The sequence below is a fragment of the Conger conger genome, chromosome 4 (genome assembly GCF_963514075.1).
Source record: "Conger conger chromosome 4, fConCon1.1, whole genome shotgun sequence".
NCBI classification, from domain to species: Eukaryota; Metazoa; Chordata; class Actinopteri; order Anguilliformes; family Congridae; genus Conger; species Conger conger.
The window spans coordinates 25658690-25673047 of record NC_083763.1 but is presented as its reverse complement, the minus strand read 5'-3'; the positions used below and the strand labels follow the sequence as shown (position 1 = coordinate 25673047).

The window sequence follows — 14358 nt, the reverse complement described above, 5'->3', positions numbered from 1 at the left end:
GCCGGCCCGTGTCACAGTCAATCACGCCACCGGCCCAGAAGCTTCTGGGCTGAGAGCGAAGGCTTGCAAGACGACTGCACAGGAAACATCTCCTATTAAAGCTTTTCATATGAAACGCATCAAAGCGAGGACCCCCCTGCCTCGCACCCTTTCATCATCTGCGCATCGTTTTTAGCGACTAAAACGGGGGTGACCGCACAGTGGAGAGCAGCCAACGGGGCCTCAATTTCAGGCACCGTGTGACATCCATCTGGCCGCTCGGCTATTCAATTAAAAGAAGGCGGACGTCCACTCGCGTGGGCCGCTAATGACCACAGGTAGAAACTGAGGGTCTGTTCTAGTTCCTTCCCCCTCCTCTGTTCACAGGTCTGCTTATTCGCGAAGTTTGCATGTAGTGTTGAAGGGTGGAAAAAAAAAGAAAAGAAAAAAAACATAGGAGCCTCGTCACCTGCAATTAACGCCTCTACCCGGCTCGGCGGTCGGAAAAGCACATTCGCGGCAATACCGCGGGCCAAAATAATTTAGAGAGAGAGACAGGTTTGTAATTGGTCCTGTCTGTCTTTATGCCCAACCCCGCCCCCCTAATGACGACTGCCTGTGTGACAGCCTTCCAGCGCCCCCGCTGATCGATATGGTAGAGCTGCACTCCAGTCGATCAATGTGATCACACCGTCCGGCCATGGTAATGGCTCCTTCCCTCCGAGCTCTTTGTGCATCTCCCTGCAGTGCCGTAGCTGATTGATTTCCACTCATTTGATTTAACAGGCGGCGGATTTAATAGCGAGCGTAAAAGAAGTATAAACGTCGTTGAGCAGGGGTGAAGATGGCGGATGAGAGGGTACCGTTGAGATCAAGCTGCACGGCATGTTTAAATAAACTCCACATCACGTATTAACAATCCCAGCATAGCGTACAGGCATCATAAACCAACAAAGAAAATCATCAGCCATCTGTTTCTTGCAAAAACGCAAGCACATGAAATTAAATTAAGAGGTTTCTTTCACTAAAAATTAGATTTGCTTCCAAACAACTTTCATGTTGTGGATATACATGTTCCGGACTTTCCAGTGGTATTTTTAGAATAAAGTAAACAGTATTTCCATTAATCACAGCAAATTAGTCTGTGTGCATGACTTTGGTTAGTTGAGTTAATCCAAGTCTTCAACAGTCTCTTAATAAGAAGGAATGGACAGAAATGTGACGCTGACAGTCCAGAAATTACATAATAGAAATAAAATTTCTGTTTGCGTACAGCTATTTAGCCCAAGTAAGGTGCATCTGCAAGCGCTCTGACACCGATCTCAAATTGAAAACATTTGTTCATGTAATCCTGGAAATAAAGAGAAAGTTTTAGGATTTTAACAAATTAAAGTTACTTCAAAGCTTTGCAAGAACTACTCGAAGACCACAGAACAGCAAGAAGTGCTGCACAATCACCTGACCTCAACCCTATTGAACATTTATAGGAGTACTAGAAGACTGACAAAAGCCAGGCATTCAATAGCACCACAAGATGCTCTTTGGAACATTGTCAAACAATGCTGGGATAACATGAATCATCAGATTTTGAACAAATTCGTGTCCATGCCATCCTTGAGTGCACATTGGCATTAAAGCAAAAGGGGGACATATCAAATACAAAGACATTTTGGAATTCATGCCAATTTTCCAAAGATTAAACTTTTCACTCAAGTAGTTATGCTGATAATATATGTAATTTGTAATGAAAAAGTTCGTATTGAATTGAAAAAGAAGGAAAAATAGAAGCATTTTTTGACCCGGCTGTATCTCACCGCATTCATCCCCAATCCCTTCTTAACAAAACAGCAGACGGTACTGGGCACGTGCACTAATGAAATGGAACTCGAGGCTTGACTGTAAGCAGGGAGGCAGACGGGACGTCGCCATGTGTAATTTATGTGTAGCGATGCTATGCGGCTAACCCCTCTGTCACTCTCCCTTCCCCGATGTGACATCCGTCCAGAGGGCTAGCCTCAGCATACTGCAGGATTAGCGCTTGGAGCCAGCCCGGTCCTCACAGCACAGGTTTCAGCAGCTGTCTCCTCCGATTAGCATTACAGCAGACAGACCAAGAGACGTTTGTACGCATCACTAAAACGGCCTGTCGCTGAAGACGTCGCTCTTCCATGCAAAGCGGATTCAAATGGAGCAGATGTTTTCATTTTTTTTCTTCCAAGGTCAAGGTTTAAAAATGACCTTGGAATGAAAAGGACTGTTATTTATCACAGGAAAATATTCTTTTCATGCTTCATCTGTAACAGCTCTAAGTGTTAATCGAAACAAACAAAACTAAGTGCCTGGCGCTTCCGCGGTTGTAACAGCGGTTCAGAATAGCTTTGTCAGTGGAGCTTTAAAAATTCAGTTTTCGCTGATTAGCATTCACAAACGCAAGGTAGAGGCCAAATAGCAGGGTTGTCCGCAAACGAACCCGGCATCGCTCTTTAACAGAAAACTAAACATTTAAAGCACGTCTCGCGGCTGCCTGCAAAAACAACAGCCCTCACGGTCCCCGGCATTAATATTCAATCATTCCTAAACATTCAAATTTCAAAATAAGAAGTGTATTTGGAAAAACTTTTTCAGCCGTTTTTAACTCTTCGCCCGAGTTCGAATGGCAGACAGAGCAGTCCCTGAAGGAGCTGCATGTGTTCGAGTTTGGGAATTCTATTACGATCTTCCAGTGGCTGTTTATGATCACAGCGGTAGTTTCTGAAAGACTGTCGGTGTCTGTCAAGGAGAAGTAGATTGTGGCAAATGACTGTGGAAAAAAAAAAGAAGGGAAGAGGGAAAAAAAAGAGCAGAGATCATTGATCTGGAGCCTTAATTACCCATCAGACGCCTGACACCCTTCTCTGATCTCAGGCTGGGGGAGCGTGGAGTGCTGATGGCGCGGGAGGTGGGGGTGGGAGTGGGTGTGCTTGGGGTTGGGGTAAGCATGAGAGGGGGAGGGTGGGGGGGCAGTTAGGCTGGCTGGGGAGGAGATGAGGGGGAATCACGGCGCTCAAACCGCCGTTTGGCTTCACACAGAGCGCCGGCACGGGAGGAGGGTCAATGGCGGGGCGCTGGAACAGGCACCTGGGATTGATCTGTCGATTTCAATTTAAATCCCCTGCTGGAGCCGACTTATGGGAGCAGAAGGAGGAGGAGGAGGAGGAAGAGGAGGAATGCGGGGAGGAGTTCACAGTGACCAGGATGAATTTGAGGGTAACTCCGGCACGTGACAAGAAGCCCACGGCGCTTCGACGTACCCATCATCCTTCCGCGTAGCGGCAGGTGGTCGTCCTCGAAGCCGGTGTACAGGGACTGGGAGATCCTGCGCTCGTTGTCGTCCAGCGAGGTGTTGAAGGGAAGCTCAGGCCCAGGGGAGCTCACAGGGGTCTCAACCTGAAACGCAGAAAGGGCAGAGAGGGTGTCCTCAACAACCATCACCATTACCATTACCATTACATCATCACATCATCACCTGCATGCAGTAAGCAAACAAGCACACTATTGCCTCTACCTCAGTGGTCTCCAGCCCTGGTCCTGGAGTGCTACAGGGTCTGCTGGTTTTTATTGTTCTAACTTAATTAACAGCACTTCATTAATCAATTAGAGCAGTCGATTGCACAGGTACCTCATCTTACCTGGTTACCTGGGACTCCAGAACTAGGGCTGGAGACCACTGCTCTATTGTACATCCACTCATGACCACAAGGTTATCACATTTGACCCACCTCCCTGTTACCCTCCCTCTACACATAATACACCAATCGGAGGAGAGCCTTGAAACAGCTGACTAATCTTGTCAGTGGATTCGGCACAGGAATGGGGCAGAGGAACACTTGCTCTCCTGTTGCCATTTCACAATTTGTGCCACTCCGCTGGTTGACATGAAAGAAGATGTGCACAGTTAGGCGTGGCGGGATATTGGTAATTAGCCGTGAACAACATCGGAAAAGGGGATAATCCTTTATCTGTTCCCAGTGGAAACAACGAGGGTACCCATTGCACTAAGCCAACCGCACTCGCCGATAGATAAGGGGCCATGGATTACCGATGACAGGGAAGATGGCTGGTCCCTTCAGTGGAACTCAGTAAACAGGCTGGAGGTATTTCCTCCGGGTCGATATATTGTATTCCCAATTATTGGAGAAAACAGGCCACTTGCTGCTCACGACACTTTTACACAAACAGCCCTGATGAGAAATACAATTATTTGAACGTTTGCCTTTAAACCTTTGTTTGACCAAATAAACCCAATGCTAAAATGCACACAAGCTGCTACATTCCCAAAGCTTGCAAGTCGCCTAGACAACCACCGCTCTCACAACCGTACGAGACTACCGCTTTCCGAAAACGTGCGGTCTGAGAAGCGTCCACGCGCACGTACGTTTGCGATTGAACTACGAGGCTCGACCCACATCTTTCAAAGAGCACTTTACCCCACAGCATCCGTGCCTCTCCAGGAAACCCAGAGAACTTTAATTAAGCAGTTCTCCGTTGGGTCCTCCTGGCTCAAAGAGCCTTCGCAGCCGAAGCCTCCGCGACACCATCTTAGCAGCGGGTGCTTATATCTCTCAGCCTCGGTACCCCTGAGTGACAGCCGTAAAAACCCAAAGGCAAAACAAAGTACGTGTTGGGAAAAGGGCGGCCCCCAGGAACCGCGCGGAGAGATGAGACTGATGTCTGGGGAGGTCACACGGCTGAGCCGGGGGTGTCAGACGGAACTTATTGTCTGTTTAATATAAATGAGATGTTTAATGAAGCTGGGAGCGGAGGACTTATCTAAGTCAGGCTCGATAAGAGCAGGGGAGGATTGGCGTGCCGAGGGGGTCAGCGCAATTACAATCACAGCCCAGGCCTCGCGCTCAGCCCCGCATAATAGACCTGTGGCCGCAAAGAATTGGGCTCAATAAGGTTTAAATTGTAAAATGAGGATTTGTTTTATTAGCTTTCTCTCTCCCGTTCTAATCTTATGGGACTTGGGGGGCGATTGGCGCGTGCGGTAGGGGAAACTTGGGGGAAGCCTTTCACAAAAGAGAAGGGCGGATGAAAGCTGGCGGCAGAAAGCATTAAAACCGCAGAGCCAGGGGAAACGAGATCTTAACGGAGCTGTAATTTATGGGTGCTCTGATCGGGGAGGGAGACAGAGGGAGATGGAGAGAGTGGGAGAAATATTAGAAGTATTCTCAGTGACCACTATTAGCTAGATCTGTATACCAGCTTGTTAATGCAAATATCTAATCAGCCAATCATGTGCGAGCAGCTCAATGCATAAATGCTTGAAGACATGGTCAAGAGGTTCAGTTGTTGTTCAGCCCAAACAAGAAATTTGGTCTAAGTGACTTTGGCTGTGGAATGACTACTGGGGCCAGATAAGGTGGTTTGAGTATCTCAGAAACTGCTGATCATCCTGGGATTTTTATACACCGCAGTCAGAGCGAGGTCAGAGGAGAATGGCCAGACTAGTTCAAGCTTACAGGAAGGCAACAGTAACTCTAATAACCTTTGAAGTGAATGGGTTACAGCAGCAGTCCAATAAGTCTAAAAAATAAGCATAAAACATACCTAATAATGTGCTTACTGAGTGTGTATATATAGAGAGAGGGAGAAAGAGAGAGAGAGAATGTTTCATCCCAGACATAATGACAGCTAATCTAGTCATTTCCAGACGGACTTGCCCTGCGAGCGTCTCTCCCCCTGCGCTCCAGGCCTTAGCTGAGGGGATTGCGCTCTTCCTGAGACAGCATTACCCTGTCTGTCTATCAGCCCAGTTTTGGCCGGGGGAGTCATCCCTCGACAAGATTTCCATTCGCCGGACCTCTAAGCCTCTCTTCCAAATCATATTTGGAAGCTAACCTGATCACGGCCGCGGTAATCCGCCAAACCCCCTCGGTAATGCCGTAATTACATTCCTTAAGCCGGACGTGCGGGCACCCAGTCCCTGGCCCCGTCCACTCCACGACAAACCCCACCGGCAGGCTGGACGCCACGCCCGAATCCCCCGGCCAACCTGCCCAATCAAAACCAAGCGCCGTCCTTAAGAAACGATGAGCAGCATGCGGAATGCAAGTCAGGCCGCCAACTGACAAAGGAAGGAGCTTGTAATGAGATTGACAAGCGCGCTAATTTAAATAAAAGGAATTAAACGCGTCGGCTTTATCGCGGCTGTGGGCAGTGGAGTAACTCGGCGAGGGAAAACAAAATATCCCCCCCCCCACTTATCTCAGCACAGGGCTGCGGCGCGTCTCCGTTCAGAGGTCTCGAAAAGGATTCTTTATCGCCCGCCGCCCCGTAATAATCTCTCGGACTGTTATCGAGGCGGCTTGTCACCAAATTCGACGTATTCAACAAATGCGCCGTCCCCCAGCGTGATGATCTAATTGAGATCGCAATCGCCGGCCGAGGAAAAGGTCACTTCAAATTTCCATTTTGTCTGAGTGCAACTGACTGTGGCCAATAAGGACAGGCCTGCGCCTCGTCTGGGCTCCGCAAATTCGATACTAATACAAGCATAACTACTAAAAGCCATCTGATTGATAACTCTCTCAAGGCCTAATAAATCAGCTCTCTTTCAGACACGCTGTATTAGACAGGGGCGAGGCGTATATTAGTTTTTTTTTGCCCGATGCGACAGAAATCCTGTCCTCACAAATTGAACATCCCTCCATTGTGGGTAACAAAAACCAACCTGTCCAACCTCTTTTGAGTATTTTTTGAGAATTCGAGAAGTTGGTACTCTCCGAGTTAACTTCAAGCTACCTCTGCTTGGACTGAGCTCGTCAAAATTCTTATTCCATTACAACTCACTCCAGTGTCTCTAATGGAAACACAGGCAGTCATATCTGCACAAAGTAATGGACTTTTTTCTCCATTTCTTTCAAGATGACCATGTTAAATTGGGTATGTGTGTGAGTGTGTATCTGTGTGTGTGTGTGTCTGTGTGTGCGTGTGTGTGCGTGTGTGTGCGTGCGTGCGTGCGTGCGTGTGTGCGTATGAGCATGCATGGGAAAAGTGTGTTAGATTATGACTCAGTTATTGATCCCTCCCATCAGCCATCAGTAATGCCCCATGTTTTAATGACATCATTACAAAATCACAGCACTCTGGATTTATTGCAAATTGTCCCAGCTTTTCAGAAAGTATGTTTTCATCTCATTATCATGACTCTACTCTTAACATCATATGATGATGTGTCTGGCAAATTAAAATGAAAAACAGATCTGTACAGCTCATATAACAGCACACAGTAGACATTGTAGACATTGTAGACAGATCCGTGCACTGGGTTCAGGACAAGAAGGTTACTCTATTGGTTCAATGCTAAGGCTAACACTTACCTTCCCCTCCCATATCCTTTAAGGTTTCTGCCTGAGCTACTGCAACATTTTCAACGGCAAGTTAATCTTCCGTAATGTCAACTTTCTCTACGGAGACGGCTTTAGGACGCTACGCTTCCCCGACGCAGTGACATGCCAGATTCAGAACAGTGCATCACCATGGCAACGACAAGCTCTGTTCACCTGACACAGTGCGGCTCCAGCCAGCAGCTGTCTGCACCTGCATATCTTTTTTCATCAGGGTCGATAACCCCTCTGTGGCTTTACGGGCTGTCATACACGCTGCGCTTCCCCCCTACCGATGCTACTGTACATCCAAACCCCCAAAAACGGTAAACTAGTCAGCAGAGGGGAAAATGCTTTGAGTGAAGCATTAAAGTTTTACACGTCTCTATTTGAATAAAAGAAACACAACGAGAAATAGCCTGGTCAATGGAGCGTCATGAATGAATGTACAAGTAAAACAATAAAACAAGTGCGCATACAAAACGGATCTTTCTTCCACATTGTGAGATATTTCTGAAGTGATAAGAGAAAATGTGAGAGATAAATAAACGAATTAAATAAAACGGGTTCGATCCGATCCGTTCGAAAGCAGAGCCAATAGTTTCCGAAAAACCTGGCAAACAGTTGTTTGGGAAGCGTCTCAGGTCTGTGGTTCGGACCACTCCGCTGCTTAAGTCGTGGTAACGGTGGCTGCTGTTTGAGAGTGGGTACGCGAGCACCTCCCCGGCACACCTCCGCAGCGCTGCGTCCCCAAGGGAGGCGCGCAGGGAGCGGGAGTGACAGCCTGTCTCTGCCTCTCTCTCACACACACGCTGACGTACGTCCGCGCTGCGATTCATTTTACAGCAACAAACTGAGGCACAACCAGCAGCCGGGAAGCAGCACGAAAACAAGATATCTGTTCACGGTTCCACAAGAAAAACAGGCCTGTCTGAGTTCTCTGACATGAGTTTTGATTCAGAGGAAGAAAAACACGTGTTTTCCCGCATTAGTGGCATTACCATTGGTGAAAGCATTGTGCGTGTGCGTATTTGCATGCAAGTGCATATGTATGTGCGTGTGTGTGTGTGTGTGTGTGTGTGTGTGTACAGTGGGCTCCAGAATTATTGTCAGCCTTGATAAATATGCACATAAAATACTTTATACAAAAAAAATAATTGACATCTATTGACATCAGCTTTATTTTCCAATGTGTAGTAGTCTGCTTTATTTATGATTCAATGGAATCAAACAAGCAGAACTTTTCAGACTCATTGTTATCTTTGGGTTTGGTGCTTATGGACCCCCACTCTTCAGTTCAGACGACAGGTTTTTGATAGGAGGCTGAGATAGCCATTGCAGAACGTGGATGTTATTTTCACTTAACCGTTTCTGAGTGGATTTTGATGTTTGGAGTCATTGTCCAGCAGGATATTCTTTCTATGACCAAGTATTAGCTTCAAAGTAGAGACAACCAAATATTCTGGCAAAATTTCCTGTTACCTTCCTGAATTAATTTTGCTATTGATATTCATTTTGCCCCTGGGCCAGTGGCAGAAAAACATCTCCAAAGCATCAATGACCCACCTCCATATTTGACAATTTGTATGATGTGCTTCTCCTTGTATGCATTCCACTTTTGCCATCAAACATGTTGATTTTTTGTATGGCCAAAACAATTCTTATCTGACCATAGCACTCTCTTCTGAATGTTCCCATGCTGATGGCTGACAAAGGGATTTTGCATGCTTGCTACCTCATTTTTATCTACTGAAATAGGAAGTGATGAAATAGTTCCTTTAGACAATAATTATTAGGGCTGCCAATAATTTACTTTAAAAAAAAAAACATTGAAACATCAGAGTAAATGTACTGAAATAAAAGTATACAAGTACCATTGCTATCTGTGTTGCTTATTATACAGTATGCAGCCTTTTTTCTTCATTTTCATCAAGGGTGCCAATAATTCCGGAGCCCACTGTGAGTGTGTGTGTGTGTGTGTGTGTGTGTATATGTATGTGTATGTATGTACGTATGTATGTATATATGTGTGTGTGTGTGTGTCAGTGCATGTCTGTGTGTGTGTACGTGTGTGTGTGTGTGCATGTATGTATATGTGTGTATGTGTGTGTGTGTGTGTGTGTGTGTGTGCATGTATGTATATGTGTGTGTGTGCGTGCGTGCGTGCGTCTCCCTCCTGTGCTCAAGACGAGTCCCTTAGGTGGGAGCAGCAGTAATATTATGCCGCTTTTTACGATTAGCTCCTCTTAAAACTGGTATTTGATGTTTTCCACTTCAATTTAGAAGCCCTTCACAAGTGTTGTTGTCATGTTTGTGCCAATCAATGAGTCCAGCGAGCAGCCACGGCACTTCTCTGTGTGCAATTTCCCACTAAATTATGCCACAAGCAGGAGAAAATGACTTTCATGCGCCTTTCTGTCACATGTAATAAATATCCTTACGCAAGTTGTAATTCAAGGTTAACAATACATGCATTATTTCTAGCAGGGAGGTAATCAGCTTAGTTGCATTTGTGAGAAATAAGCATAATTGGTTGTGGTTAACAAGCTATATTTATTTCAGATATCTACAGCCAAAAAGCATACACGGCTTACCCTGACATTTTATGAAAGGGTATTTTTCACAATGGGAGGAATGCTTTTCTCTTTGGTAACGCATATACTGTTGTTTGCTAGAATGTCAGAATTCCAAGGGCTGTTATGACTTTAAATTAATAAGGAGGAGGACAAAAAACATTTGAGGGCGATAAACATACAGCAGTAGATAAAACGCATTAGGACTGCATGCTAATTCCACGATTTCCTGATAAAATATTTCCATAATAGAAAACGACCATGAAGCCACCAACATATGAAGTGACGGTCAATGTGTCTTGAATGAAATTCAAATATAAATATATTAATATGCACTTGATAAACCTATATTCTAACATTTAAAAAAAAAAAAAAAGGCAAAAATAAGTTAAAATCAATGTCTGTGTCTCACTCAATGTCTCACTCAATGTCCACTGTTAGCCATAATATTTAAATGTAATTGATCTGAAATGACTTGAGCAATTGAATTGCTTGAAAATGTATTTACTGAACAAGAGTAGAGAGGACAAAAATACCAAAGCTCCTCCATATTGATTAAAATACTTTGGCCAGAGAACCATTACAATGACCAATTTCGTTTCACTCTGACTTTCTCAGGCAAGGTCTCATTTTAAATTCTTCTGGGGAGAGCATATTCTTTTCTGACAATCAAACAGGGAAACATATAATGGTGAATAAAGTATCTATTCAACCCAATTGCAGGGTTCTGAAGACAGGAGGATAGAAAATATAAAAATACTGTCATTTAATATACATTTTTTGTTTCCATCTTTTTTCCTCCTCTTTGCCTCTGGAATGCCCAGTCGTGTGTGGGTCTGTCTCTCTCCCCCAGGTAACAAAAGGAGCGATTATACTCCAGTCAGCGTTGACATGGTAAAACAGGAACTATAGAGATTATAGTGCTCTACAGTTGCACTTGCCCCACAATAGGGAAATATACATTCTTGAATAAAAAATAAAAAAAAAGCCCACTTTCAATCATTTCTATAGGAAACGCCTATAGACAGTTATAGCAGGGGTTCCCAAACTGTGGTTTGGACCCTATGTTGGGTCACTTGATTTCAGGATAGGGTCGCCTGAAAATTTAGAAAAAGATACATTTTAATTTTTGTCTCTTTAAAATATGTAAATGTAGGCAACTACATGTTAAACATTACAACATCCCAACTAGTTATAGGAAAAATTAAGCTCCTTTTTCCAAAAAAGACCTTCCTCCGACAAAGTTGTGCACACCCATCCAATTGTTCCCTTTTATGGAAATCCTGACCAGAGTCCACATCTGGCCAGCCAGTGAAGCTCCACAAAAATAAGAGGTTGACTGGCTTCAGAGGGGTGCAATTATAAGGGGCAGCAAATAGCCGTCTGACTGCTGGGAAGTCGTCCTCTACAATGGCAGCGTCTGTCACAAACGGTGCTCCTGTCAAGTCGTCTCTGCGTGTGCAAATTGTATCTGGGGGCGAGGAGGGGGTCGGAAGATTCTGGAAAGATTTGGCCGTGACATGAAACAAGCTCCGTGCACCAGCTGGCCCTCTGATTGGATCAGCGGAACGACGTGTGTGACGGAGCCCCCCCCCCCCCCCCCCCCACGCCCGACGTTCAGACACGAGACCTCCTCCTGAGCGTTTTCTGCCTCTCAGACAGACGGACGGACAGATGAAGAGCGCGCTAACGGGATCCTTCGCAGCGGAGCGGAGGGGGACTCCGCAATCGCAGAGCTTCCCTGGGCGGAGTGATTAATGCACGCTGCGTCGTTTCCTGGTTTTCCCTTTTCCACAGACGTTGATGGATTTTACTCATTTCAACGTCGCCCAACGTCGCCCCTTTAACTGCTGCCGTGGAAACCCCGTCTCGTCACACGCGTGCGCCGTGACTCACCAGCTCACAGCTGTTGTCGCCGTGAGGGGGGAAAGGGGGAGAGAGAATAAAATAGAGGAATGGGGGGGGGAGCACCGCTTGTAATATTCGGTTAGCTGGAGACACGACATGAAGCGGTAGAAAAACGGAGGGGGAAGTCAGCGGGGGGCCTTCCTGTTCGGTTCCCGAGTCACGGGGCTATACCCCCTCCCCCCCCCCGCTGGGAAGAGCTCTTCTCGTCACCGCTCACCCTCCCCACTGGGCCCGAGACGAGAGAGGCCGGGGTTGACCTTGGGTCGGGCAGCACTGGGGGCAGCTTCTGACCTTACCAGAGGGAGCCAGAGGCCAGGAATCACAGTACGGGGTTACCTATCAGCACCACGCTGCGTCTAATCAGACCCGATCTGAAAAATCAGAGCAGATTCCAACTCCCCCTTTGACAGGCTGGGGGGCCCTTGGGTAAGGCCCCCACTGCCATTTCAACACCACTGCACAGCACCCCGTCTCCACTTCAGACCAGAATATTTTGCTTCTGACAAAAAACCCCCAAAAAACAAGCACATTCACATAGACAGCCAGCTGCAGTCCGTCTCATTTTCTTTTAAAAGCATTGCCATCCTGTGCTTCAAAGACAATGGCATTTCTGTGTTTCGAAGAGAAGCCTCAGATTTTTCATTTCTATGTTGTGCATAAGACGAAGCCCAAAGAAAAATAACACAAGGGCAAAATCTTGAGTGAGGAGAGATTGGAGAAAGGTAAAAAAAAAAAAGAAAAAAAAAATTCAGAGTTGATATTCCATACAAAACATCTTATCAGTATTCATCTGAACGGGAACCTCAACAGCAGAATTACTTTCGATCCTCTCACCTCTGCTGCCTCCAGATAACGACCGCTCGCTTTAATTCACTTTTAGTCAAACTTCCCCGCGCGCCCCGTGTCGCCGCCGCTGTCTGGCGATCCTTTCGCGTCGACTCCCCAGTATCTCGCGTTTCCACTGGCGACGGCGGGGCCAGCTGCTAAACGCGCGGCGTGCAATCGTTTCGGATGAGCAATGTGTGGCCATCTGCATAACGGCTGGAGCTCCTGGAGCTCCCGATCTGATGGGCTCTGCGGTTAAAAACCCAACCCCAACCGGCAGCGGGCAGAGTTATGCCAGTGGCAATCAAAAGCAATAAGCCACACAGCTTAATATTCACAGCGGCTGAGTCGCTTATGAGGAACGCCTCCTCTACCCACAAGGCCGCTCCGTTAACCGAGGCTTTCATATAAACTGAGCGATATACTGCAGCGACAACCACCCACCCCCCCGTAAAGAAAATAATTACTTTGCGCTTGCGATGGGAAGCCAAGCAATTAGTCCCCTCGCATGATCATGTCTCTAATTAGTCAATACCACATTCGATAATTTCCCTTTACCTCGTTTCGTTTCGGAAACCTCCTGGCAACTATCAGCTGGATCATTCCTCGCTTGTTGCCCTCGGTAGACATGGACTTGCGTAGCGTTTCCATGGCATCCTGGTTCATCTTCTCCAGCAACGACTCCCCGTTCACCGCTATCAACTGGTCGTTGACTCTCAGTCTACCATCCTGTCAACAGCAAACACAAGCAACCGACATGAAGAAATCTGCAATTCAAATGCTGCAAGTTAAATTCACATGTACACACGACGTAACAAAGACACCAAAAAGTCCCCTCTCACCAGTGAACAGACCATATAACACAGGATTGCATGAAAGATTGAGCACAGTTTGCAAGGGTTGGGTATGAGAGAAGGTGGCAACAGAGAGTAAACTATTACCACAACTAATCAAAGAGTCGCTCCTTGTAGTGGGAGACCTAGTCTTTATGGAAGCAACATTGCCACAAAAGTTGAAAAAAAATAAAATAAAATGCCTAAAAGGAGAAAACTCATCCCAACTAATGAAAGGACATATTCCAGCAGATTATAATCAACTGAGAAGAAATGCATTTGGGTACCTCGGTGACAAATCTTAAAACTTAAAAGATGAAGAAAATGCCTTTCTCAGGTGTTGAAATGGGACCAAAGGGTGGTCAGGGGGTGGGGCCTTGCCTTGCATGCTGCCCCGCCATTGATGATGGACTTGACGAAGATGCCCAGGTCTTCGTGGCTGTCCTTGGACCGATTGCCCTTGACACTGACCCCCAGGCCTGCTGAACCAGAATCATTCAGCGGGATCTCCAGGGTCAAAAACTCACGGGTTCCATCTGGCGTCAACACAAGCTCATCCTCTTCTGATTTCTGAAGAGAGAGAGAGATGGAGAAATGGACTTGTTACAGTATCACTGCATGGATGTAAGCATGTGACACACTTACTTTTAAAGAAAACCTTTGAAAAGACCAGGTGGCAATTTTAGTTGCTGATGCTTTATGATGTCTAAACAATGCCTGTGACCATGAGAGGCGTACAAAACCAGCCATTTGTTTTGAGACAGTCTTGTGCAGAATAATTTGTACAGCAAGAAAAGGCTAAATTGAGCTTTTATTCCAGGTGGTACACACAAATTCAGCGTGAAAGCTGATTAAAATGACTAACTCGAA

General features: G+C 46.1%; 1 protein-coding gene across 3 annotated transcripts in view; it reads right to left on the bottom strand.

The window, feature by feature from the left end:
* pard3aa (par-3 family cell polarity regulator alpha, a) overlaps positions 1-14358 on the bottom strand; it is a 390604-nt gene that overhangs the window by 155992 nt on the left and 220254 nt on the right. For all 3 annotated transcript variants that reach the window (XM_061238372.1, XM_061238374.1, XM_061238373.1), the window contains 3 exons: positions 13870-14058; positions 13214-13384; positions 3270-3405 (listed from right to left, as the gene is read on the bottom strand). In XM_061238372.1, the coding sequence (XP_061094356.1) occupies positions 3270-3405; positions 13214-13384; positions 13870-14058 (496 nt within the window). The remainder of the gene's footprint in view (positions 1-3269; positions 3406-13213; positions 13385-13869; positions 14059-14358) is intronic.